This window comes from Linepithema humile, chromosome 6 (genome assembly GCF_040581485.1).
Source record: "Linepithema humile isolate Giens D197 chromosome 6, Lhum_UNIL_v1.0, whole genome shotgun sequence".
NCBI lineage: Eukaryota > Metazoa > Arthropoda > Insecta > Hymenoptera > Formicidae > Linepithema > Linepithema humile.
This window is the reverse complement of record NC_090133.1, coordinates 22,409,889-22,435,175: the sequence shown is the minus strand read 5'-3', so window position 1 is coordinate 22,435,175 and position 25,287 is coordinate 22,409,889. Positions and strand designations below refer to the sequence as shown.

The following is a 25,287-nucleotide window of genomic DNA, read 5'->3' as shown; positions in this document are numbered from 1 at the left end:
ATTTTATTGCGATAGCAAAATTCTTTTTCTGTGTGTAAATGTGTACTTTTATTTCTTCCTTCCCTACGGTAAGTGGTTTATTTTTTTATATCTTTCCAGGATTAAATATTATAAATTGGCGTTGAAAAGCAAAAGTAAGAAAATTTTTAAATACATATGTACCACAAATGTATCACAAATTTAAATTAAAAATAAAAAAGAAAATTCTTTTACACAAACGTAAATATATTAATGAATTATGGTATATTTGAAATAATTGATCTAATAAAGAAAGAGTGCATTTTTTATTAACAATTTATTTACAATTTTAAAATATATATTTATTCTTGCTATACGTCAATTTCTTCGCAATCTTTCCTAGCTTACCCATGCATCCGTGGTCCTATGGCTTAACATTAGAACACTAGAACTATCAAAGCGGTCAAAATGACCGGTTTATTCATTTTAGAATAATTATTTAAATTTATATTGTATTTTTTGAGATTTTTTTCTGTGACTTGTGTTGCATTGTGTTAAATAATTAAATTGATTAATGTACTTTTTCTCTTTATCACCTTTTAAAAAGAAAGAAAAAAGAAATAAAAATTGGTATATGTTAATCGTCGGTAGTTCTAGTGTTGATCCCATGGTTGAGCGCGGAAATTCGAAATTCGTGGTCCCGTCGATGATGGTCGAGCACAGATCTCGAAACAACGTTGATACGATCGATCATTGAATAATGATCGACTATCAACAAAAATTTCGGACGCAACTAGCGGAAACTGAGCTGAGCTCTGCGCTAGCGTCTTTTGAGAAACACCAAGGTAGTAGCTCTCAGATTTTGGATGCAAATAGCGGTAACTGAGCCAAGCTCTGCGCTAAAGCATCCTGCGGAAAACTCCCTCCCAAAATTCAGATGCAAATGGCGGTAATTGAGCCGAGCTCTGCGCTAAAGCATCCTGCGGAAAATTTCCTTCCGAAATTCAGATGCAAATGGCGGTAACTAAGCCAAGCTCTGCGCTAAAGCATCCTGCGAAAAACTCCCTCCCGAATTTCAGATGCAAATGGCGGTAACTGAGCCGAGCTCTGCGCTAAAGCATCCTGCGAAAAACTCCTTCCCGAAATTCAGATACAAATGGCGGTAACTGAGTCGAGCTTTGCGCTAAAGCATCCTGCGGAAAATTTTTTGTACGAACTCTTAGGTATAGAATTTCTAATTAGGTAGGATTTTCTACTAGATAAAGTTTGTGGGTAGGTAGGTAGGATTTTAAAACTTCTTATCACTTCTATATTGTATTTTTTTTTTTAATTCTTTGCTGTCGATAAACTTTGGAACTTCTGCTTTGGCAGTTAGTTTGTAGTTTATTGATGACAAAAATAATGATAAAACTTCGGGTGGGCAAACAGCAAGATTCTCTTTCGAAAAACGAAAGATGTTTCTTGCGTAAATTATGAAAAAGTTTGAACGTTTAGACGTTTAAATGTTTAGATTAATAAATTTCACTAATAAAATATTACTACTTTTTGAATTATAAGAGATACTTTTGATTATAAATAAAAAATCGTATTGTTCAGCTCTTTTTAACTAAAGTATTTTGCATTATACATAAAACTTTTGAACGTTTAAATGATTTTATTGACATATTATTGACATATTGGCATATTATTTTCATTTTGTATTATCTTGTATATTATTTCGATGGAATACAGGATAATATATTAAGAAAAATTGTAATAAGCTAAATGTCCCAATGGCTGGATATGTCTCAATCTCCGAAAATATATGAACAAAATAATTTTTTAATATTCATAAATATAATGTCCGGAAACTGTGGTAAATTTACGTATCCAATTATTTTTGCAAATATTTAATATCGTCGTTTAATAAATGCAAATTTTGGTTTTAAATTTCCGCGAAGTAAATATTTTAATTTTTATTATATAATATTAAAAATATTATTTTCACATAGAAAACATCACATTTTTAATAATAATTAATTCTTAAATATATTGCCACTGGAACATTTCTCTTAAATATTGTAAACTTGTAAAAATCTGTTTCTCATTTGTACAAAATATTGTATTAATATATTGTATATTATATTGTATATTATATTATTATATAATTGTATATTGTATTACATATATATATGTATATCACATTATTGCATCTGTATGCAGCATTGTTGTATATATTTCTTTTTCATTGTATATGTTTTCTGAATTTAATATTACTTATTGTATACTATTATTATATTGTATTTGGTTTTATTAAAATCTTTTCTCGACAAACAATGTATTTTATTTCACAACATTCTTTAAATTTTCTTTCCATTGAAAGAAAGAAAATGATCGTACCAGCAGAGAGAAGCCTGAGAGCGATCATCCCCCCGATTTAGCTGCAACCACAATTCAAGACGCCTCTATGTGCACAAAACGTGCTATGTATCTAAAAGTTATAATCTTGTTACGTAAAAATTGTAAAGTAAGGGCAAAATATAAAAATAGAATTTACAAAAATTAAAAAAACTTATATGTCGCGATTCTTGGATGCAATTTTTATTAACAAAATTGTCACGTATATTTATGTTAAAAAGAACTTATTGTAAATTAAGCTTTAACATAAAAATAAATAATGACATGTGCATGTTTTTTTATTGAAAATTTATTTTATATACATCAATGTTACCCTACTAGCTCTGTGTTACCGACACTTTGTGCACATAGAATGGAACAGAACCAAACATTGTGCACATAGCATGTTACCCACTGGAAAGTATCGTGTACATGGCTCAGTAGTTCAATGTGCACGTTTTGTGCACATAGAGGCGTCTTGAATTGTGGTTGCAGCTAAATCGGGGTGATGACCGCTCTCAGGCTTCTCTCTGATACGACATACATGACATCTTTGACAGAGTTTGAACATGCGCCGATAATGGAGGATTGTATGATAATGCAGTATACTACATTGGTAACCATGGAAACTGTAAAGCAAGCTTGTAAACTAGAAGATTTTTGTATAAAATTTGGTTAGCGAATGATCTTTTGCATTTTTTCGCGAATGTATCAAATTTTTTTCAGTTAATTTCATAATTTATTGAATGAATGAACTGCATAATTAATAATAAAAATGATAGCAATAATTTATCGCTATTTATAATGTAGTGTAAATTTTTTAAATAAATAAACAGCATGGAAAAATACATCATCAATGGGCAGATTGGCGAAGGAGCGCAAGGTTTGGTCCTGAAAGCACATGATAAATCCAGAGATCAGGAAGTGGCAGTAAAGAAAATCCTGATTAAAAGGACTGAGGATGGTCTGCCTGTGTCCATTATACGTGAAGTGAAAAGTTTACAGCAGCTCAAGCATCCTTATGTGTGCACTCCTTTTTTAAATTTGAATCTAAATCGCAGAAATTTAATTTTGTATATTAATTTAAAGAAATGTATATCTATATTGCAGTTTGTTCGTAGGTCATAGAGTTGCTAGATGCTTTTCCAAACGGTTTAGACTTCATGATGGTGTTTGAATATATGCCAACAGGTTTGTGGGAAATATTGAGGGATACTGATATATCCTTGACGCTGACGCAAATTAAAACATACATGAAAATGTTGCTGGAGGGTATAGCATATATACATAGCAAGAATATAATACACAGGGTATTCAAATACTGCTATTCTTCTATTCCAATAAAATTTAGATGCATGTATTCACTTTTAAATTGTTGAAATTGTTTGGAATCGTATTTTAGGATTTAAAACCTGCAAACTTGTTGATCAGTGATAAGGGAATCTTGAAAATTGCGGATTTTGGCTTAAGCCGATTGATGTGGCAGGATGGTACAAAGCCCTATTCGCATCAGGTTGCCACAAGATGGTATCGAGCACCAGAATTACTCTATGGAGCACGATATTATACGTCTGCAATAGATATATGGTCGATCGGTTGCATATTCGGTGAAATGCTGAACACCTCTCCATTGTTTCCAGTAAATATTTTTTTTTTTTGCTAAAATAAAATAATTAAATTATGTATCAAAGCTATATGTATAATTACAGGGTGAAACTGATATCGAACAATTGGCCATAGTTTTGAAATATTTGGGTTCACCCACATCCGAATCGTGGCCCGAATTAAGTTCATTACCAGACTACAATAAAATCACATTTCCTTATCACAAAGCTACAACATGGGAGAGTATCATTCAAGATGCACAACCGGAAGCTGTTGATCTAGTCAGGCAGATCTTGATTTACAATTCGTCCAACCGCCTCACAGCTGAACAGGTAATACATATAAATACATATGCATATGTGAATGTAATGAATTATCATTGCAGGCATTATGTCACACGTATTTTTACACCAAACCCTATCCATCGATGAAGAATCTACTAAAACCACCGCAAGATCATCGTCTTCGCGTGAAGCCGAAAGAAATCAATCCAAATGTGCAACCAAGCACGCTGTTCGAAAATCTTTTAAACATTATGTAATGATACTTGTGAGTGACGTATGCGTTTGTTTATATATGTATATATATATATATACATAAATGTAAAATATTGTATGTACAGAAGATTAGAAGATCTATAAACAATTTTATTTAATTTCCATTTCTATAAAATGCTAGTATTTTTCTAAACACTTCCGGATTGTAATCCTCAACTACAGGTCTGCCATTATCATATTGAGCTTTCTTGTAAAGCATTGACGATGGTAGAGTATACCAGAAATTTTTCACACTGGCGTCATTGGCATCTAACGAATTGAGTTGAAATACGAAGAAGTGGTAATTCTTCCCATCTAATTGAATACACTGCACAGTTATCGGTTCTGGCAGTTTCTTCACCGACGAGCCGAACCTCTGCCGTGCGCAAGACGCTGCTATGGTGTATGATTTTATCATACTGCGACTGATAATTTGATCTTCTGTCACGGATAATCCTGTCAGGTTTTTCACTTCCACAGGATCATAGTGCACAAAAATGGTGTGAGCGTTTATCCACGGCGATGTTGTTGTAACAGCTACAATATAATCATTAAAACATATTTGTGATATTATAAAAGCAATATGCATATTATAAGCGTCAAACTTACGATATATGTCTTCAGTAGTGTAGAAATTTGTTTCGTTTAAGCTAATAGTATAATGCATTGGATGGATGTTTGGGAGTTCCATCTTCCTATTGCTATTAGAATTTTCTACTGGCTTTAGAGGACTTGCTGACATGACCATCACATCTGATCTTAAGATGAACTGGATCAGATTTGATTCTTTTTCTAAAAGACAGTTTTATATAACACTTGAACAATTGAGTATATAATAAGATGTCTAATACTTCAAATATCTAGTAAAGTTACCCAAATTTAACTGTGTAATCCCATCATACAATACGTATCGTTTCTGTGCAATATCTAGACCAGATAAGGACTCGCAGATTTGTAAGAATTTCCTGGACAAGTTTCGCCTAAAAAATAATCCATATGGTTAGAAAATAAATATATAAGTTTATAAAAACGTTTCTTTCATTAAATGTCACTCAATTCGCAACTTACTAACATTTTTCTACATTCGGTTATGCCATAATCTCTGGGAAACACCCATGCAGGTCTTTTAGGATCTTTTCTCTTTTGCAATAATTCTTGAGAAGCATCAAATATATTTGAGGTATAAAATGCTCTAAAAATATCATAAAATATATAATACACGATTAAAATAAAAACTTTGAATTTTATATACCTTTTTACTACATCATCTATATATTCCGGCAGATGTGGAAGTGGATCTTGGATATAATTTGAAAAGCTCTGTGACAAGCACACAGTGTTTGTTAATATTTGCGCTTGCTGAACTCCTTGTTGCAGAACATTATGGTCCTTAAATATCAAACACGCTCGAGCTTTCCAATCAGGATGTGTTTCATCAAAAACTATTTTTGGTTTCAAAAAGTTTATTTCTAACCTGAAGTAGAATATAATGTATAATTAGTATTTTTAAAAGTACACGCAATCATAATACAAAATATATAATCTGTGAAGAGTGTAATTTTTAAGAAACGTACCTTGGTAATTCTTTTTTTGGTACGATTATTTCCAAGGGATCTTTCACCTGAATCCCCAATGTTGATAAATGCTGTTCTACCATACTATCACCTATTTTGCGTTCCCGCTTTATATACCATAATTTTTTAATCTGCCTACCTATGTGTTGCTTGTATAAAATTTGTGTAAACTTCATTATATTTAATCTAAAATAAATAGATTAGTATAAATGGAAAAATAACTTAAAGGTTATGATTTTTATTGGAAAAGCTTTTCTTTAATATTAAATAATATTGAAAACCAAACGAGATGTTATTTAACATATTGTAACTTACACCAATGAAAAACAATAAAATTAAATTCAGTAATATTTCAAATTCACAGTATTTTCACAAAATGTAAGCTCTTATTCTTCAATGCACAACAATCCTAAGCCATATCGATAATACAGAAATTGCACTGCCTCGGTAACGCATGCTTTCTCTGATTTTTATAATGTATTCTGTGTAATATCATTGCATATGTATTATACTTGGAAACGCGCGACATATAATACTTTAAGATTTATGTTAATTACCTTATTAATTACGTGAATAATAATTACGTAAATTAAGATTATTTTTTCTGACTTATGTAATATTTAAAATATAGTTTTTGACATAAGAGCTTTTAATATTAATTTTATTAATAAAAAATACTTGTTATATATTTGCAAACCAAAATATATTTAAATTTTCCAAGAATGTTAATATTAATATGAAACACCTGGAAATGTAGATTTTTGCTGATAAACATTAATATAAAAAATGCAAAAAATTAGATGTTAAATATTTTGTCTTCTTGAAATTCTCTCTTTATTATATTAAAAATAATATATATAATATAAAATAAATCCCACCCTATATCATTTCAGTTATATACATGAATCATGATTAAAAATATATAATAATTATATTATAAAATATATAAGTTTGTAAATTAATGAGCTTTCTTTGCTTTAGCGCTAGGATTGAGCATTTTGCGTCTTTGCGCAAACATGTGCAAATAAAGTTGAGGAAACACTGCAACAAAAAACAATGTCATAATTAATGCATGAATTTGTTTTGTTTTTTTTTTGCACATCAGCATATTTTTCAATACTTACATGGAATGTAAGCTAACATAACTCCTAACAGGAGATACAAGTAGCTAAATGTGAAATTCCATGGATTGGGTAAAACATAACTCCATGAATCCGGTTTAACATTAGCATACTGCACAGCAGCATAGAAACACAATAATTCACCAGTCACACCAATTGGATATAGTATGATGAAGGCGGTGTATCTAAAATTATATTTTTATTAATATAACTTTATGTAAATAGAATAACTTCAATCAAACTTAAGACATTTTAATTATAATAAGAGATTAATTACCTCAGCCAGATTATTATATGTGGCACAATACCAATAAGATTCACAAAGTAATAGAAATATCTAATAACTTCAGTGATGGACCATGCCAAGAGAGCCAGTGGAAGTCCTGGAGATGCAGCAGCATATGTGTAAGGAGTGGCTAAAATAACCCCTACAACAAGCATTACACGACTAAATACTTGGAATGTTGTGATTATAACATTCGACGGTACCAGTCCGATTGCTGCATGTATTATCTAAAAGAAAAAATTTTTATAAGTAGATTATATATAATTAATATATTACATGGGGGAAACAAATGTGTGTATATATACAAATTAATAAATATGTAGATTTTTAAACTAAGAGATACTACATCTATATCTGTCAATTTTTTATTAATAAAGTTGTACTTGAATTTTAATTACTTCTTCTCTTTACTCTTTTAATTTTATTACTTAATAATGTTTCTATTATATATATATAGGAATTCAGAAGTTATTAATTTTAGATTTAAAAAGTTACTTGTTTATTTCTAATTTGCTCTATTCAAATTTAAAATATTAATAAATACCTCCAATACAGCTGCATTTTGAAAAATGAATACAGATAACTCTGTTTTATTCCACAAAGTGCTACTCGAAGGACTGATATAATGTAATATGACTTGGTACAATATATAACTCCATCTAAAATAAAAGAGAATTTTATTTTTCAGAACATATATATTTTTAAATAATATGTAAAAAACATAAAAAAAACTTTTATAAAGTAAAAAACACATTCTATGTATAAGATGTTGTGTAAAAAATATTTGAGAGATTCAATGTAATAAAGTTGTACTTATTTTATTATTTCCTTGATATACAGCAGAGAAATTAACATACCCCAGAGTTTGTCCAAGATTATACGACGCCAGGTAAAATTTCGCTAGAGAACCAGGTTTCTTGGATTTTGCTCCAGCCATATTCACGTCGAAATTCTTTCTCTCCGTTTTATAGCAGTTAGCCGTTCAGCTCTGAATGATTTGCAATATTAAATCGTATACCAAGACAATCACTCTTTAATATGCATGCCCGATAAAAACTGTTCGTTTATGCTTATGTAAGTACAGCGATCAGGTTACTTAATTATTCAATCAAAAAAGAAGACTTGATGAAGTATTTCATTTCATTCTAATCAAATTACAGCTTTTTTGCGAAATTTTTCGATTGACACGACTTCATAAATATGCATGTTTTTCACTCGCAAAGTCATACTAAAACATTGTGCTTTATAACATATGAAGTAATATTTCATAAGAATTAATGTGTGGTTAGCGGCTCAAGGATAGCAATAGTTAGGTGGGGTTTGTTCTTCTTCCACATTTATTCCACTGTATATGATGGAAATATTAAACATGAAGACAAACATGAGACAGACGTCCCCGTCCAACATAGCTCTCTCTTGTGCAAAGGGGCTGCCCCTACCCTTTCAAGGCTCACTCCAGTGTCCAGTGTTGTACAGAGCTCTATCGTGTTTACATTTCTATCTTCTTTTCACCTGAACAACATAGTGAGTTTTTATCTTACTTTAAATGCAATTCCTAAAGCTTTTTACATTCAAAATGAAATAGGCATAAATTTTTAGAAGAATAGAAAAAATCTCGATTTCTGTAATCTATTTTTTACAGTTATTACGGTAAACTCAACTAATCATATATCTAACGTGAAGAACGCACTAAGCATTCTTTAGACTAAAATACGCGATTGGTTGATTTCTCCGCATATGCAAATCTTGTCTGGACAAATCTTCCTCACGTCAAGATTTGCCCCTTTGTTTATCATTAATGCGCTGCATAAGAACGAGCCTCAAGATCGCTCGTCAGTGTTGGTCAGTGTGTTATTGTCAGTTTTGTTATTGGGCATGTGTTTTATACCTTACCTATTTGCTTACCAAGTGAAATGTCATATAAATTGCGCGCTATCTGACTGAATTAAAATAATGAATAAAAGAATAGTGAGATAAAGAAGAAATAATCGTTCTGACAGTGTGTTTGTAAGTGTAAAAGCGAAGCGCACATTCGCACGCGCGTCCGCGAGAGTTCTGATGACATTTTGGAGACTTCGAAATTCGCACAGATGCACACCGCATGACAGATCTATGCGATTTGCGAATAAAGAGAATGACGTGTTTCATCAATAGAATATTCGCAGCACGAGTACTCGTACTCGACTTCACACATTTTTTCACAATCGACTCCGATCACAATTTATGAAGTAATAATCTTAAGATTAACGTGACAATACTCACTCGATTCTCTCGTATATGACAGGACAACACCAAGAGAATTCTTGAGCGCGTAACCCGTGGTAGAAAATTAACATCAAAATGCACGAGATCATTGAATTAATCGCAAACAGCGCTTTACTGTGGATACTCCTACAAACGGCGCTGAGTGTGTCGGTCACCGTCCTGTATGAGTTTTCCGTTCCTTGGATCGTTTGGGGCTCTTTAATTGTTATGATTATGCTGAGATTGGCCCGAGTGTCAACTCCGCCTATCAACACCGTGCAGGAAGTGCTCGGTGTGAATCCGCTTCTCCTAAACAAAGATAACTCTGTGTCTGAAAACCATAGTAACGGAGAGCAATACTGCATGCGAGTGGTGGCTCACCGTGGTGGAGGATATGATTATCCTGAGAACAGTTTGTTGGCTTTCCGAAATGTAAAATTACATATTTTGTAGTAGTATAATTATAAATAGTTAAAATTTTCTTTGAAGTAGATTCTTGTGTGTCTCAGTTTTGTTATTGGCTTACTTAATATTGTTCTAGCTAATACAAGGCAAAGGAACTAATTATTTATCGATAACATTAATACTTTAATCTCGTTACGTTTAATTACACTAAATCTTTCTGATCATATTTATCTTTTTATGATGTATGCCTTTGAAATATAGTTTTTCGCTTTAATGTATTGTTTATACTTTTTAGAGCAGAGGAAAGGGTTGCACTGCCATAGAATTGGATTTAAGGCTAACAAAGGATAACATTCCAATAATATTCCATGATCCAACAATTGAGAGACTTACAGGCCGCACAGGAACAATTAGTGAGATGACATGGGAAGAACTGAGGGAGTTAGATATAACTTATAATCATCCACTTAGGTATGATTTATATTTATATTTATTTTATGTTGATAATTACGATTTATATATAAAATACCTGTAATAAATATATCAGAATATTTTAATAGAGAATATATAATTGTTTTGCCAAAAGGAACAAATTTTCTGATGGTGAAAAGATTGCGCTGTTACACAATGTACTAGAAGAATGCCTAAACAGTGAACAGAGAATAATTATAGATATAAAAGAGACAAGGACAGATGTAGTGCAAATTGTTTTGGATACATTCACAAAGTACCCGAAATTATTTCAGAGAGGCATTGTGTCAAGTTTCAATCCGATCATAGTATATATGGTATATATATTAAACACTAATCAATAATTCGTATGGAAAAATTTTGATTGTGGATATATTTTTCAATTTATATTAAGATTAGGAAAAAAGAGCCACGTATTGTCTCGAGTCTTGCTTGGAGGCCGTATTTTTTCTCGAGATTATCATACGCTGGCCTGGAAGCACTCGGTCCGGCACGATTCCATAATCCATTTAAACATTTGGCAGCTTGCATCTTGGAAACTTTGTACGAGTGGCTGCTACCGCGTTTCGTTTATTACATCGTCGGCATTTCTGCCATACTATTGCACAAGGACATAGTAAATCCGTAAGCAACATTAAGTCACATGATTTTATACGTATATATTTTATACAAGTATATGATTACTATATAATTTTATTTCAGACGTGTGATAGAACGATGGCGCGACCGTGGCATTCGCGTGATGGCATGGACGGTGAATAGACCGTCGGAAAAAATACACTTTTCGAGGCTGCTGAAAATCACCTATCTAACTGATACGCTACATTTAGAGAAGGACATGTAGTAATGTCTGATATATTTGTTCAGTATTAAATTTCAAAGACTTATATACTGGCATTATAAACGTACAAATTTTTTATTCTTGATTATATAGATTATGTCACAATCAATTATCTAGTCCGGTCGTAAAATTGACATATAACGACTTATTATTAATATAGAACATAAGGCACTTATTTTATAACTGGAGACAAGACGTCTACCATTCTTATGTACGATCAGATCAAATGTATGTACGAAAAGTTTTCATTTTCGGAAATAAACTATATTATACTTTGATATAAATATACCGTTTTGTGCAAACACGTATATGTGTGCGAATATTAATAACAAAATCACTCGGCGCATTGAAGGCGCTTAAATGGACGGAGTTATTATAAATGACTTTCTGCGTTTCTCTTATAGCAAAGTGCACTATAATTTCTTAATTATTTAAAGTAAATTAATTATGACTCTTAAAATCAGATGCATATTATATAAAATTCCATACTACACAATTATAAAATTTCTTGATATCAATAGATAATATTTTTTTGAAATAATTTGTTTGATGATTGCACATATATTATTATACAAATATATATATAAAAAGTTAAGAAAACTATACTTATTTTTCAAACATGAGGGCCATGTTCATGTCTCGTAATTGGCGCTAAATATGGCTGTTTTATTATCAAATCTTTGTACTTTATATGATGTTTCTTACGATGATTAAGTGATTTATCTTTTTCTTTGGACAACATGTAATGGCACTTATGGCATTTATATATCAATTTCAAAATCAGGCCGGTAAGAATGTTAAAAATAAGTATCTGAGATTATCATGGTGAATTCACGCACAAAGTCATTGGATGTAATATAAAAATTTTCGAATATATAATATCTAAACTTACATTTATAAGGCAGTCTTCAAACGATAGTGGTAAGTTTATTTTTACGAGATTCCATACCTTCGATGAGGCCAGTTAATAGATCTTCCATTTCCGTTGTAGCACGTTTCAATTTACAATTGTCATTGCCGTCGTAAGATTCTGCAGAAAGTGTAACATGTAAATTAGCTATGTATAAATATACATACATGCATAATATATGTAAGTGAAGATAACTTTATCATGAAGAGATTATCATATTGGAGAAAGCCACATTTTCTAAATACAATTTCCCGACAATCCTGATAACTTACCGTCGAGCAAACAGTCATTGGCAACCATATTTTGCAATCTGTCTAATATATCGTTGAGGTCTCCTTGAATATTTTGTAAGCTACTATGCTGCGAATGTTTGTCGGGACGCTGAAGGGAAGATGGAGTGTTATCTCTGTGAATGCCAGTGGGAGACTGAGAAGCTGCGAGTGACAAGTCATTATCTGTATTATTCACTACGTTAGTCACATAGTTTTCTTCCTTGCAGTTTGAATTGCCAGCAGCCAACCACTGAGAGAAGCCACTGTTAGCTGGACTCAATTCCCTCCTTCTTGTGCCTAGCAATTTAATGCATATACATACATTTGCATTAATATTTCTATCATAATCGCTTTTGATCGTGTTCACAATTTGCACTTACCTCCAATCCAAGTACTTAATTCTATACGACTGCTTTCTGGTATATTACCGAATGCTGAACTCGTAGAAGCCCCTTCGACACAAGCAAGAGCATTAGCATTGTTCTCTTCTCTCGTGTGATCAATAGTTAATGACGCATTAAAACTATCCGACATTAATTTATCATTTTGACGATGTAATTTGATCCCTTGTTGATTCGGATTGTCTTGCCTGATAATCGGGCTTAATTCGAATTCCAGAGGCAAGGCGACGAGTCTGGATGACAAGGGCGGCAGCATCGGAGTGCTTTGCATACGGGCGATAATCTGCGGCGTTTGAGCTGTATCGGTGAATAAATATTTCTGCAAAATTAAAAAAAAATTCAACAAACATGTCTAAACAATCTTTGATCAGTTAATGTACCTTGAGTGTTTTTAATCGTTGCAATTGAGACTCGATGGTCGCTCTATGACGTTGCAATCTCTCAGCTTTGGTGCCCTGTATATCTAGCAGCTCAATTTGCAATTGTCGGTTTTCCTCTTCCAAATGCATTATGATACTTTGTAACTCCTTCTGTGGATCACTGAGAATTTTTCGTTTTACCGTGCTCCTCACCGATCCGTAATCCGTACGTCTTGTTTCGTTACTGTGTTAAAAAACAAACTATTGCTATAGAATATTTTATAATTGTATAATTGCAGAAATAATGCTTGCGACAAACCTGGCAACATCTGCAACTAGATCGTCCAATGCGACTGTTCTGGTAGGACACAGTTTCAATTTATTTCTAATCAATTCGATGAACAGTTTCGTAACTTCGCGATGTGAAGTCTGCAAAAGAATTGTTTCTGAACAATTTTTATTCTATACAATGATAGAAATCTAAACATCGTACCTTTACGCAAAATTCACGAACTGGATGTTTTAATTTATGTTTACTTGACGTTTTGCCTAAAAGGAAACATTCCTGGCATTGATGGTATCCTGTACATTTCAAGCATGTATATCTTGGCCCTTGTACTGGTGTTACTTTGCAGGAGGAACATCTAATGTTATGGACAACTGCAAATAAAAATTGTTCATTGCCATATATGTTTAATTATGTAATATTTTAATTCTATTACTTACTGTGTTCTGCAGATTTTATTCGATTAAATGTTGTTATCCAAACCAATAGAGGAGGTTCCTGCATAATCCACGCGGCAAATTCTGCTTCGGTTATGCCAAGGCCACCTTGAGACTGAAATATATTAGGAAAATAATTACACAATTCATTTTTAATAATAAGTATCTATGATACAAAATCAATTCTGTTATACCTTTATAAAACAAGCATCTATATGCGACTGGATTTGTTCGTATCCATATGCTGCAGTTTCTCCAAGCATTTCTGTTAGTTTGCAAATATTTGTCAACAAAGTGTGTAGACCAGCTCGAGATAAACATGCATTATGATTAGCTAATTGCTGATACAGATATCCGTATTTCTCTTGTAATCTACCACTACTTAACAATACCAATGCAACTTTTACAGAAAATACTAAAATATTTCTGGTATTTTGCCTGCAATATAAAACATTTTTATAATTTTAGAATGCTCTTTATAAGTAAACTGTTATTTTTTTATCAATGGTAAATATATATTTTTATTTAATTTGAAAACAATTTTAAAGTGTAATTAAATTATACATGTATTCATGTTAGTAATGTAAAGAGAAAAAGATGAGAACTTACTTGTCAAAAGTGTTCAAAATATAGCTTGTAGCAAGTTTTGTTGCAAGATCAACATTAAAATTAAAATTACTTTCTTTCTGTGCTGCAAAATAAATGTCGGATAGAACATCTTCAATTTCACTTGGGTCTAAATTAACACAATTCTCAGTGATAGAAAGCCTATGACGCTCAAACACTCCTGCTATTAGTTCTAACTGTACATGTTGCACTAAAAAATAAAAAAATATATGGTAATTGGAATATAATAAAATCTTAATTGGCAGATATTTAAATAGTGGTATAGCTTACTGTTCAATTCTCTATGTAATATTTGCATCTTTGCAGCAGCTCTGTATGATGTATAACGAATGGCATTGCATTCCTGCATGAATCGCTTTATATTCTCCATGGTTGAAAATTGCCACTCTGACTTATTAGATACTTCTCTAAATTTTTTTTTAAACATATAAATATAAAACTAAGTCAGTGGCAGTTTAGAAAATATTTATTATTTATTACTTCTTATTATATTATTGAAACAAATAAAAATAAAATTGAGTAACTTACGTGCAGGGTGGCATATTTCTGTATACTTCTGTTTTTAGACATCTGTTTATGTGATCTGCAATAAAACAATATTATTGTGTTGAATTTATTGTGTGACTAGACATTAATCATGTCACAAAATATCATGATAGTTAATTAATTATTGAAAGATATTGCATTTAACTTTCTACTTCTGTACACAAAAGGTTAGAGAATAAGTTCTCAATTGTAATAAGTCACATACACAAAAACTTTATCATCTGTAAATTTCTGATCAAAAGTTAATCAGAAAGTGTAGTTAGCTTTGATATTAATTAATTCGACAGAAGAAATAATATATACATCAACATAAAGTTAAAATAAATTATAAAAAGTATGTTAGAGAACAGCATTAATACAGCAATTTTCAAAAAACCTTACTTTTTGTATCATTTCAACATAATTACATAGTTTAAATATTGTAAACAAAAGCGTGATTTACATTTAAGTCATACATTATAAAATATATAGATGAACATAAATGTTAAAGAAAAGTCTATTAGCGATTAAAAATTGAACCTAACAAAAACCACCAATCATCTTACGTTGAAATGCTATCTGATTTGTTACAGCGCCATTTTTTTTTTACGTGTAACGCATTGATACATCTTGTGTATAGAAGCCTTATGTTGTTAGTCTGCTAGAGTTCGTATTATTGCGCATGCGAGGAGTTGTCAAAATCACCAGCTTGCTTTTGTCGTTGAAAGGTGAAGGTTTCGTAACTTCGTGTAATATTTTGCTTGTGGCACACGTGGTTGCACATAGAGAAGAAGTTAATAAATACGGAATATTCTTCGAACCAAATATATAATCATGTCAAACGAATTTGAAGAAGGACAATTTAGCGACGCTGAAGAAGAGTGTGGAGCAGCATGCGTGTAAGTTGTATATATTTTACTCATATATATATTTATAGTAAACACTATAAATTTTGTGGAAGTTACTATTCCGTATGCTTACTAAAATAATTTATAATTATCTTACGCACTTTTTAAAGAAGTCATTATTAATATTGTGATATTTTTCACAGAGTGAAGACATTGAAAGAGAAGTTTGTACTCAGTAAAGATCAGCAGCTCAAAAAAAGAATGACCAATTTGTACATTGGAGATAATGCTGAAGATAGTGATGAGAATTATAATTGTGCTTATGATTTAATGGAAGAAAATCTTTGCCAGAAAGAATCAAGTTCACAAGTTCAAAATCCATCCAATGTAATGAGTTATCAGCCAAAATATAAAATAAATCGTTACGCAAACAAAATTAATGTGAATAAATATGCAGGCCCATCGTTGCCAAGCCATGTGGTTAATACATTGAATGAGAATGACAAACGTGTGGATAAAAATCGCATAAGATTGAAAGACAGGAGCGATAATGCAACGATTGAGAATGTATTGGATATGAAAATTATAAAGAAATTGCACAAGTTGTTCGAAAAAGGAGTATTAGCGGAAATAAATGGTTGTATCTCAACTGGGAAAGAGGCTAATGTATATTATGCAAAATCGAAAAACAATGATGAGATTGCTATTAAAATATATAGAACAAGCATCATGCAATTTAAAAAGCGAGAAAAGTACATTAGGGGTGAATACCGTTTTGATCATGTACACTCCCTGCGCAATCCGCGTAAAATGGTGCAGGTTTGGGTGGAAAAGGAATTCTATAATTTAAAGCGTCTCCAACAAGGTGGTGTCAGAGCTCCCCAGCCGATTTTATGCAGTGATTATTTGTTGCTAATGGAGTTTTTAGGTTCAGATGGCTGGGCTGCACCTAAATTGAAAGATGTTGTACTCCCAGAGTCAAAGTTTAGTGTACTATATAGAGAATGTATTGAAATTATGTGGAGAATGTATAACCAATGTCGACTTGTTCATGCTGATTTAAGCGAATATAATATGTTATATCACAAGGGATCAATTGTAATCATTGATGTTTCACAAGCTGTAGATCGTGATCATTGCCATGCAACAGAATTTCTAAGGAAGGACTGTAGTAATATTACAAGTATGGCGAAATGCATTTTACTCATTTTATATAAGATTTGTTTAAAGTATGTATCTAATACAACTTTATAAACTTTTTATCAGCATATTTCGAAAAGCATAATGTAGATGTTATGCCACTTCAAGCATTATTTGATTTCATAACGGATCCAACTGTAAACGAATCTAACATGGATGAGTATTTGGACACAAAAATGCAAGAGGTAAATCAAGAAAATGATCCAGAACAGCAAATAAAAGAAGCAGTTTTTAAACAAGCTTACATTCCACAAACACTGACACAGGTATTGTTAATTATCACTGATGATAATCAGATTACAGTGTAATGTATAATTTTTATTTGTATAAATGTATGAAAAAGTTGTTTAAGTTACAAGCTTGCATTTTTTTATAGGTGGTTAATGTGGAACGTGATATAAAACTTGCAAAATCCGGACAGAAAGATTTGATTTATAAGACAATGCTTGGTTTAAAATCAGATTTATCTTCGCCTGCGAAAGTACCAGAGATTCTCGAAAACAAACACAATAAAGATAGGACAAGTAGTTTTAATTCTGATAGCGAAAATAGTGAAGACGATAGCGAAGACGATAGCGAAGATAACAGTGAAACAGGAAGCGAGGAATTTGAAAAAAGCAAATTTGTAAATTCGGCTAGGCCTCGAGATGAAAGCCCCGACAGTAGAAAAGTAAGACTTTCCTATGATATAACTGTTAAATATACAATTATGTTGTAAACTATGTAGTAAATTAATCCGAGATTATTTATAATTTTAGATTCGCAAGAAGGCAGTCAAAGAACAGCAAGCGGAGAAGAGAAAAACCAAAATAAAAAAGCATGTGAAGAAACGTAATGTAAAAGTGACAAAGAACAGAAAATAGATAAATAGGAAATACACACATGTAAGCATAAATGTAGGATAAATCTTTCGTAATGTCAAATGAAAGATTAATGTTTGTGTACAAATTCTACGCATTAAATATTTTTCACATATTTTCTTTCTTATATATCTTATACTGTATATATTCTTTTCTTCACAAATTTTATAATAAAAGATTTTATATTGGTTTAATAAAAGGAATATACACAACGTTTACAAGATTGATTGCTATGATTGTATATTAGACAACTTAGCAATTTATTAAAAACAAGGATTTTTAAATATTGGAATCATTAGAAGAACGAGTTCCTAAAATCCGTAATTAGGAGAATCATCTCTCTCTCTCATTTTACAATAATATCTACATTCTTGATGAAGAATTTTTATTTATGTAGGTATTTATTAATACATGAAACAATTAAATCGTAATTTAAATTGAAAAACAAACACAACTTTTTAATGCTATACATTTCTTCGATCTAGATGAGTTTACATTTTTCGTCGGGACATGAATAATAATGGGGATCATAATGAGTCATTTTTGATTTCTCTATTGATATTTAACGATTATGCCTTTCATGATGAAAAATCTATTGACTTGTATTTACATGCTTGTCTTTCGTTAGTGTCTTATCATTCAGATCAACCTATACTTATTTTGAAATATTGGGTGAAAAAGTGAAAAAGTGAAGTGACATTTAGAAAATTAAACTCTTTAAAAAAGTTCTGTTTAATTTTTGTTCATATGTATATTTATCTCCACGAGCTGAAGATGGCGCAATTGTGACAAGCAGAATAGCGAGCACCTTCTATAATATTGAATTGATCCAAGATCTATTCAAGGATGTTGAATTCAAAACTGGTGTCCAACTTATTAATTATAAAATAATGTAACAATATACACTTAATACGTTAAACGTATAGGATAAAAAATAAGCTTCAAAATGGAAGATTTTCTAGGTATTGCCTTAAAAAAAGATCTTTTCTGTGATGATCAAACTAGATTAATATTTTGACATATGTGATTATGTTTTTATGTATGAAATGATTTTTACTGTAATCATGTATGGCAGTGACGGACGCAGCTGCTATTAGAGAAAAATTTTTGACGACCGGTTGTTCGAAACTAGATGCGACATTAAAAGGTGGTATACCTTGTCGAGGTATTACGCAGATTTATGGTGCTGCTGGTACTGGAAAAACACAGCTGGCTCTACAGCTATGTCTCACTGTTCAACTACCGGCAACCGCGGGTGGTCTTGAAGCTGGTAACAATCTAATAGTAAATAAAATTATTTTACAACTTTGAAACTTGATATATATTTAAATTCTTGATGTTAATGTGGATATAATAATTTTGATGCATTAAAACGGAGAAATTTTAATTGATAAATTTGAACTTTGTTATGCTGCCTCTTAATTATTTCAAATCTTTTTCTCAAATATTTATGATGCCGTTGTAAGATAAGATACATTTATAATTACTAATGTCAACAGGTGCCATATATATTAGTACAGAAACTGCCTTTCCATCAAAACGGTTGCAACAGCTGTTAGACAATTCAGAGATAACTAAAACACATTCTGTGACTGGAGATGTGATATTTGTTAATCATGTTGCTACTACTGTAATTATAATATCACAATTTTATTATATCAGAATGATGACATTAAAAAGTTTGAGATTATTCATAATGAATTATAAGCAGTCATCTAATTTTGCATTAATATCAACTCAATAATAAATGTTACAGGATGAACTAGAATTATGTCTGAAAAATAGAGTTCCACTACTGATGAATGTTCATAAGATAAGATTATTAATCGTCGATTCAATAGCTGCCCCTTATAGGGTAGAAGATTGGAAAAATCAGCTGCAAGCCAAATCCAAGAGAGATGTTGGAAGACAATTGCACAAACTTTGCAAAAACAATGATTTATGTATAATCTCTATTAACCAGGTAAAATCATATTAAAATACACTGTCATGTAACATTAAATATTAATCTCAATACATTTCTAGGTTTCTGCAGTAATAGATAATCACAGCCTTACTTCTGAAGCTATAGACGAACAACCAGCTTTGGGATTTACATGGTCAAGCATGGTCACTTCTTCTATATATTTTTACAAAAAAGATTCTTTGCGATACATTTGCATTATGCTAGCGTCGCACTTGCCGAAAATAACTTTTCAATTTGAGGTGACAGAGTCTGGAGTTAGAATGATCGAATCTTCTTAATTTTATTTCATTAATTTATATATTAGGCGGTTGCATTTAAACCCGCTGTTTTTTTTTTCGTTTTTTAAACATTTATTTTGTAAAAACTTGTTGGGTTACATTAATCAAAGTATTTTCCCTCGGATGTTACTACTTTCTTCCACCTCTCTGGCAAAAGCTGAATCCCACGACGAAAGAATGGCCTGTCTTTTGACGCTATCCACTTATCTACCCATTTTTGGACTTCCTCATAATTACGAAAGTGTGTATCTTCTAAGGCGTGTTGCATCGACCGGAACAAGTGATAATCACTTGGGACAAGGTCCAGAGAATACGGGGTGAGGGAGGACCTCCCATTCCAGCTTCATCAGCGTTTTTTTCACCGCCAATGCAACGTGGGGCCGAGCGTTGTCGTGCAGCAGAATCACTTTTCGGCGATTTGATGCTACTGACAGCCTTTTTTTTATTAAATTATCGTTCAAACGCTTTAGTTGCTGTTGATAACACTTGGTTAAGTGTTTGAGAAAAGTTTTCATCCAGCAAACTTTGCAATTCGGAATCATCAAATTTTTACGACTGATCTGGTCGTTACTTGTCATAAGGGTCACAATCGCCACTTTTAAATCGTCGAAACCAATCTCTACACACAGTTTTGGATGATGCAGACTCACCATAAGTCTGTGTAAGCAATCGGTGAGTTCCAGCTGCACTTTTTTTCAAATCGAAATAGTGTAGAAGCACACATCGGAAAAACAACTTGTCACGGTCCATTTTTAACTTGCTCGTTCGTAACACGTTCAGGCACGTGTCACAACTAAATATGGTATCTTTTGGCTAGAAGTTAGTGACACAGGGTCACCCTTCAAGGTAACATAAGCGACATTTGTCCGTACTAAAGTATAAAACACTTGGAGACACCTACAGCCGAACAACGGGTTTCAATCACCTAATATATCGTAGAATATATTTTCATCTAAGATTTTTGCAATATTTGTCACTTTATAATTTGATAATATGGAGGCTTCGAATGGATCTGCTGTTTTTACATTTATATTTTCAATGTCACAGTTTAATATCAACCTTAAAACAAAAAATATAACGTTAATAAGATAATGACACAATTCAAGTGACAAATTTCTGTATCAATTGTACCTGAGAGAATGGAGATAGGTTCTGCGAGGTTCTGTATCTTTGCCTCCGCTATATGTATAATCTCCTATAATTGTATGACCAATATAATGACAATGTACCCTTAACTGATGCCGTCTACCTGTGCCAGGTACCAACAATACTTTAGTAACAGGTTTGCCTTTCCAAAGCCCGTGTTCCAACACTATTAGGACTGTATAGGACTTTCGTGGCTTTTCGCAATAAATACTATCACTTGTGCACATTTTATGATTGCCATTTTTTTCCCGAATATCATCACCTATTGTGGAAGAAACAAAGTTAAATCTTCTTGCCTATTCTAATTCTGTCTTGATCTTATACTGTGTACAATTGCTGACCAATAGGCTTGTTGATTATGATGTGAGATTTGTGAATATGGCCATGTACCAATGCTACATAGAATTTTTGTACTTTTTTATTTTCAAAAGCAGATGATGCCGCTCTGGCTGCTTTTTTATTTAATGCTATGCACATGACGCCACTTGTAGGATAATCTAGTCGATGAACGAAATGAAATTCATGGCGCAATTTTAGATTAACCAAGTCGGGTAGCATTTTTCGCAATTCCAACTGAAGTGTATTCTGAAAATGCAACGTTCCATTTACACAGTAATATTTGAGATGCATTTCGAATAAAAATATCCTCACCTTTCTGTCAGGATTATTACTATTTATATACATATCATAGGGCTTATCAACTGCCAAAAAGTTCTCACTGCGATATATAATCTTGACAGATCTGTGCTTCTCATTCCAATTATTTACTAATCTCTTAATGAACCACTTTATCGAACGAATTATCGAATGCGTGAGATTGCAGATCATAGTGTATGCACGTGGGAATCTATTGTTTATTCTAATCATTGCAGAGCAAAGTATTGTTTATTTTGAGCAGAAGATCGTCACTTGCTCTTGCTAAAAAGGGGAGACCCGTTTCAGCGCCACCATACCTTATACCTTCGGAAATAAGGAACTAACGGGACCATATAACCTATATATATATTTCTGTACTAATTACTGACTCATTACTATTATTAATTATGATTAGTATTAATTACAGTAAAATAAAGAGACATTATTCTTAGTTTTCATTACATTTATTTATTATATAAATTTTATATGTATAATATTATTCAATTATTCAGCTTTAAAACAATTAATTTAATATTTTAATATTTAATCTATAACTAATAATACAATCTATAACTAATGTTACAAACAACTTAAATCTAAAATTAATAAAAAATAACGCAAAAACAGAAAAAATAAAAAATAAAAATAAATTTAAAGTAAGGTAACCAAATAGATTACAAAGATAATATAAGAAAAAGAAGAAAATAAAAGAAATAAAAATTTTTAAAAGAATTTTTTCCTAATAAAATTTATCCTGAAACGCTGCTAAAAGTTGCTGTCAGCTGCTGTGCATAAAAAAATTCTTTCTGTTAAATACCGGCAAAATCACACTGAGCACCACAAAATGTGACAAAATTTCAAATAACCGAACTGTTTGCAACTGTTAAACAACCGTTCCAAGTGGCGGCCGACAGTGCTGCGATCTTCGGTTGTACCGTAAAACCTGACTTCCGTCTCCGAAAAATTCGCGGAGTGACGTGATTTTGAGTTGACGATACTTCCATTTCGCAACCATTTCATCCAAGCTGAACATAACATGTTCCAAAATGATCATAGATGATGTAGAGCGTGAAATGCGTCATAACGTGAACTGTGCAAGAACTTTTTATGGTACTTTTTTTATCACAGCTTTCACCCTTATTTTTTAATATATATTTCTCTCTACGAGCGGAAGATGGCGCCATTATGACAAAAAGAACACGAGTGTCATTTAATATTAGATTGATTCGAGATCTATTTAAAAAGCGGCAAGATTTACATTTAAAAAAACAAAAAAACTAGCATTTGAGTTATTAATTATTAGATAACGGAACAATATATGTAATATATCAAATATATAATATTGAAAATTAGCTTTAATAATAATAAATAAATAATTTTACTTTGAGAAAAAGAATCTTTTCTAGGATTATCGAATAAGATTAATATTTTGACACGTTTATTATGTATAAAATAATTTTTATCGCGTGATTATATATATATATAAATATATATATTAGTGACAGATGCATTCACTATTACAGAAAAATTCTTGACAACCGGTTGTTCGAGACTGCATGCGAGATGTGCCAAGGATGCACAAACTGTGCAAGAACGCGCAAAAGTTATGTATCTCGATTATTTTTCAAGCGTCTACTAAAATACGTTTTTTGAGATAATATAAACATAATAATTTATTATTAGATTAATTATTAGCAATAATATTTATTAAATAAATTATAGATAAAGCTGAAAATGATTAATAATTCTGTTCCTTTTATTTTTGAAAAGGATTGGATACTTTAATCCATACTTGAGAGATACCATAAAGGATTGATTGAAATTAGCATGAGAATTCTTTAACAATGTGCATCACGCGAATAATTGATGACGATCAGGACGCAGTGTAGAAATTTGTATGCTGCTACAGAGCAACTGCGTTCTCATTTACACAGGTGACACAAAGCCTGTACTCAGAGAGATATGTATCTAGAGAGGAATCGTGTTCCATACAAAACATTTTTCAATGTGTATTCGCACAAGAAGAGGGGACTGCTTGCTCAATATAAAATATAATCGAACGATCAAGAGGATGAAAGAAGGAGTTTTCTTATCTCTTTATCTGTATAATTTCTATGTATGTTCTATGTATAATATCTCTCTTACATTTCATTTCTCTTGTTTCTACAATATTTTATTTATTTTACTTTCACTATTTTATTCCCAAGAAATAATTCATGAATTAACAGAAAAAAACACAATGGTACAATATTTGTATGACTATACACAATGGTATTTTATGACTACATGAATCTCACTCATAAATACTCTAATTAATTCAAAAGTAGTTGCTTGTGTTAATTATAACTGTGTTAAATTTTATACTTAAGCGTGATTTTATCCTGATATTCAGTTTACAAATATATCACCGATAAGATTAATAAAAATAAAATAAAAAAAAAAAAAAAAAATTAAGCGTTTTCTAGTTGCTTCAAGCGCGATCGCATATCTATTTGATGCTGTATGTGTATGAGTGTACACATTCTGCTGGGGAAAATTTGTGCAATCCGAGCACTCGTACTGAATGCAGGTGATGGCAGTGCGGCACGCTGAGATGGAGATATATTATGCAAGTTTGCGTCACACAAGTTTATTGCGTCAGGACGGTTCGTCAGCTCAACAAGACGGAGAGTGTTTAGGCTTTTTATAATTGGAGGACACGCATTTCACATGCATGTCAATAGCATTTTAACATGTCAATCGCGATATCAAAGTGTTTTTTCTGATACTATATGTTGAGTAAATTCATTGGCCATAAATCATAATTAATTAAATATGATACGCGTATCGTGCCATACGTTCTAATTTTATATTTATAGTACAAGATAAAGATATTTTATGTTCCTGCGTTTCTCTCTGTTCGCTGCAATTTTGATGCAATTTTGCGTGGCTGTGTGCGGAAAACAGTTTCTCTTTTACGTCAGAAGCTTAAGATGCAGCTAAATATATCTTCAAATTTTTTCGGCTGATAGTATAATGAAATAATACATCAGGGATTGTTAAAGGCTACACGCGGAGCAATTTAGAAGCGCTCGGAATGATTACGAGTTAACGATTCGCGGCGCAACGTTGACGGGAAT

The 25,287-nt window shown here is 31.8% G+C and overlaps 8 protein-coding genes across 10 annotated transcripts in view; 4 read left to right on the top strand and 4 right to left on the bottom strand.

The window, feature by feature from the left end:
* The first annotated feature begins 2,803 nt into the window (after positions 1–2,803).
* Positions 2,804–4,611, top strand: LOC105671783 (cyclin-dependent kinase 20). Of its 3 annotated transcripts, none has more exons than XM_012366230.2 (6): positions 2,804–2,950; positions 3,171–3,357; positions 3,456–3,644; positions 3,737–3,973; positions 4,044–4,271; positions 4,325–4,611. In XM_012366230.2, the coding sequence occupies exons 2-6, from the start codon at positions 3,172–3,174 to the stop codon at positions 4,478–4,480; spliced, it is 996 nt and encodes a 331-aa protein (XP_012221653.1). In that variant the 5' UTR covers positions 2,804–2,950; position 3,171; the 3' UTR covers positions 4,481–4,611. The 3 variants fall into 3 exon arrangements, with proteins under 3 accessions (XP_012221653.1, XP_012221651.1, XP_012221652.1); XM_012366228.2 differs by having other exon boundaries at positions 2,865–3,008; XM_012366229.2 differs by lacking the exon at positions 2,804–2,950 and having other exon boundaries at positions 2,958–3,357.
* Positions 4,566–6,513, bottom strand: mRpL37 (mitochondrial ribosomal protein L37). The gene is made up of 7 exons (XM_012366227.2): positions 6,365–6,513; positions 6,050–6,235; positions 5,728–5,949; positions 5,548–5,667; positions 5,349–5,455; positions 5,085–5,267; positions 4,566–5,012 (listed from the first exon to the last, which is right to left on the bottom strand). Exons 2-7 carry the CDS (start codon positions 6,223–6,225, stop codon positions 4,591–4,593), a joined length of 1,230 nt encoding a protein of 409 aa, XP_012221650.1. The 5' UTR covers positions 6,226–6,235; positions 6,365–6,513; the 3' UTR covers positions 4,566–4,590.
* A 346-nt stretch (positions 6,514–6,859) lies between these two features.
* On the bottom strand, positions 6,860–8,950 carry Hacd1 (3-hydroxyacyl-CoA dehydratase 1). Its single transcript, XM_012366356.2, has 5 exons — positions 8,314–8,950; positions 8,001–8,115; positions 7,448–7,683; positions 7,174–7,355; positions 6,860–7,090 (listed from the first exon to the last, which is right to left on the bottom strand). The coding sequence occupies exons 1-5, from the start codon at positions 8,391–8,393 to the stop codon at positions 7,008–7,010; spliced, it is 696 nt and encodes a 231-aa protein (XP_012221779.1). The 5' UTR covers positions 8,394–8,950; the 3' UTR covers positions 6,860–7,007.
* Positions 8,951–9,796: 846 nt separating this feature from the next.
* On the top strand, positions 9,797–11,701 carry LOC105671855 (glycerophosphodiester phosphodiesterase 1). The gene is made up of 5 exons (XM_012366355.2): positions 9,797–10,132; positions 10,401–10,576; positions 10,692–10,893; positions 10,971–11,200; positions 11,279–11,701. Exons 1-5 carry the CDS (start codon positions 9,797–9,799, stop codon positions 11,418–11,420), a joined length of 1,086 nt encoding a protein of 361 aa, XP_012221778.1. The 3' UTR covers positions 11,421–11,701.
* The window catches only part of LOC105671827 (dystrotelin-like), a 77,473-nt gene continuing 63,406 nt past the window's right edge, over positions 11,221–25,287 (bottom strand). The window contains exons 3-13 of the mRNA XM_012366307.2: positions 15,238–15,292; positions 14,980–15,116; positions 14,692–14,899; positions 14,277–14,520; positions 14,086–14,197; positions 13,853–14,019; positions 13,679–13,788; positions 13,381–13,603; positions 12,980–13,319; positions 12,600–12,896; positions 11,221–12,447 (exon numbers count right to left, since the gene is read on the bottom strand). Of these exons, the coding sequence (XP_012221730.1) occupies positions 12,326–12,447; positions 12,600–12,896; positions 12,980–13,319; positions 13,381–13,603; positions 13,679–13,788; positions 13,853–14,019; positions 14,086–14,197; positions 14,277–14,520; positions 14,692–14,899; positions 14,980–15,116; positions 15,238–15,292 (2,015 nt within the window). The 3' untranslated portion in view covers positions 11,221–12,325. The remainder of the gene's footprint in view (positions 12,448–12,599; positions 12,897–12,979; positions 13,320–13,380; positions 13,604–13,678; positions 13,789–13,852; positions 14,020–14,085; positions 14,198–14,276; positions 14,521–14,691; positions 14,900–14,979; positions 15,117–15,237; positions 15,293–25,287) is intronic.
* Positions 15,922–18,257, top strand: LOC105671830 (RIO kinase 1). The gene is made up of 5 exons (XM_012366309.2): positions 15,922–16,133; positions 16,286–17,265; positions 17,349–17,548; positions 17,659–17,952; positions 18,041–18,257. The coding sequence occupies exons 1-5, from the start codon at positions 16,069–16,071 to the stop codon at positions 18,143–18,145; spliced, it is 1,644 nt and encodes a 547-aa protein (XP_012221732.2). The 5' UTR covers positions 15,922–16,068; the 3' UTR covers positions 18,146–18,257.
* Positions 18,834–20,510, top strand: LOC105671832 (DNA repair protein XRCC3-like). The gene is made up of 5 exons (XM_012366311.2): positions 18,834–19,104; positions 19,218–19,412; positions 19,642–19,772; positions 19,899–20,105; positions 20,168–20,510. Exons 1-5 carry the CDS (start codon positions 19,089–19,091, stop codon positions 20,384–20,386), a joined length of 768 nt encoding a protein of 255 aa, XP_012221734.1. The 5' UTR covers positions 18,834–19,088; the 3' UTR covers positions 20,387–20,510.
* Positions 20,062–22,480, bottom strand: LOC105671831 (RNA pseudouridylate synthase domain-containing protein 1-like). Its single transcript, XM_012366310.2, has 4 exons — positions 22,184–22,480; positions 21,874–22,117; positions 21,518–21,794; positions 20,062–21,445 (listed from the first exon to the last, which is right to left on the bottom strand). Exons 1-4 carry the CDS (start codon positions 22,397–22,399, stop codon positions 21,304–21,306), a joined length of 879 nt encoding a protein of 292 aa, XP_012221733.1. The 5' UTR covers positions 22,400–22,480; the 3' UTR covers positions 20,062–21,303.

Bases quoted from the DNA above. Each gene is read 5' to 3' on its own strand.
- LOC105671783 (XM_012366230.2), top strand. From the start codon at position 3,172: ATGGAAAAATACATCATCAATGGGCAGATTGGCGAAGGAGCGCAAGGT. The intron at 3,358-3,455 runs GTGTGCACTCCT...GTTTGTTCGTAG, and splicing joins AGCAGCTCAAGCATCCTTAT to GTCATAGAGTTGCTAGATGC. The intron at 3,645-3,736 runs GTATTCAAATAC...ATCGTATTTTAG, and splicing joins GCAAGAATATAATACACAGG to GATTTAAAACCTGCAAACTT.
- mRpL37 (XM_012366227.2), bottom strand. From the start codon at position 6,225: ATGAAGTTTACACAAATTTTATACAAGCAACACATAGGTAGGCAGATT. The intron at 5,950-6,049 runs GTACGTTTCTTA...ATTCTACTTCAG, and splicing joins CCAAAAAAAGAATTACCAAG to GTTAGAAATAAACTTTTTGA. The intron at 5,456-5,547 runs GTTAGTAAGTTG...ATTATTTTTTAG, and splicing joins ATAACCGAATGTAGAAAAAT to GCGAAACTTGTCCAGGAAAT.
- Hacd1 (XM_012366356.2), bottom strand. From the start codon at position 8,393: ATGGCTGGAGCAAAATCCAAGAAACCTGGTTCTCTAGCGAAATTTTAC. The intron at 7,684-8,000 runs GTATTTATTAAT...TTTTTCTTTTAG, and splicing joins AAAATGCAGCTGTATTGGAG to ATAATACATGCAGCAATCGG. The intron at 7,091-7,173 runs GTAAGTATTGAA...TTTTTGTTGCAG, and splicing joins TATGTTAGCTTACATTCCAT to TGTTTCCTCAACTTTATTTG.
- LOC105671855 (XM_012366355.2), top strand. From the start codon at position 9,797: ATGCACGAGATCATTGAATTAATCGCAAACAGCGCTTTACTGTGGATA. The intron at 10,133-10,400 runs GTAAAATTACAT...TATACTTTTTAG, and splicing joins GTTTGTTGGCTTTCCGAAAT to AGCAGAGGAAAGGGTTGCAC. The intron at 10,577-10,691 runs GTATGATTTATA...TTTTGCCAAAAG, and splicing joins ACTTATAATCATCCACTTAG to GAACAAATTTTCTGATGGTG.
- LOC105671830 (XM_012366309.2), top strand. From the start codon at position 16,069: ATGTCAAACGAATTTGAAGAAGGACAATTTAGCGACGCTGAAGAAGAG. The intron at 17,266-17,348 runs GTATGGCGAAAT...ACTTTTTATCAG, and splicing joins GGACTGTAGTAATATTACAA to CATATTTCGAAAAGCATAAT. The intron at 17,953-18,040 runs GTAAGACTTTCC...TTATAATTTTAG, and splicing joins AAAGCCCCGACAGTAGAAAA to ATTCGCAAGAAGGCAGTCAA.
- LOC105671832 (XM_012366311.2), top strand. The intron at 19,773-19,898 runs GTAATTATAATA...TAAATGTTACAG, and splicing joins TTAATCATGTTGCTACTACT to GATGAACTAGAATTATGTCT. The intron at 20,106-20,167 runs GTAAAATCATAT...ATACATTTCTAG, and splicing joins GTATAATCTCTATTAACCAG to GTTTCTGCAGTAATAGATAA.
- LOC105671831 (XM_012366310.2), bottom strand. From the start codon at position 22,399: ATGATTAGAATAAACAATAGATTCCCACGTGCATACACTATGATCTGC. The intron at 22,118-22,183 runs GTGAGGATATTT...TTGCATTTTCAG, and splicing joins GTAATAATCCTGACAGAAAG to AATACACTTCAGTTGGAATT. The intron at 21,446-21,517 runs GTACAATTGATA...TTTTGTTTTAAG, and splicing joins ACCTATCTCCATTCTCTCAG to GTTGATATTAAACTGTGACA.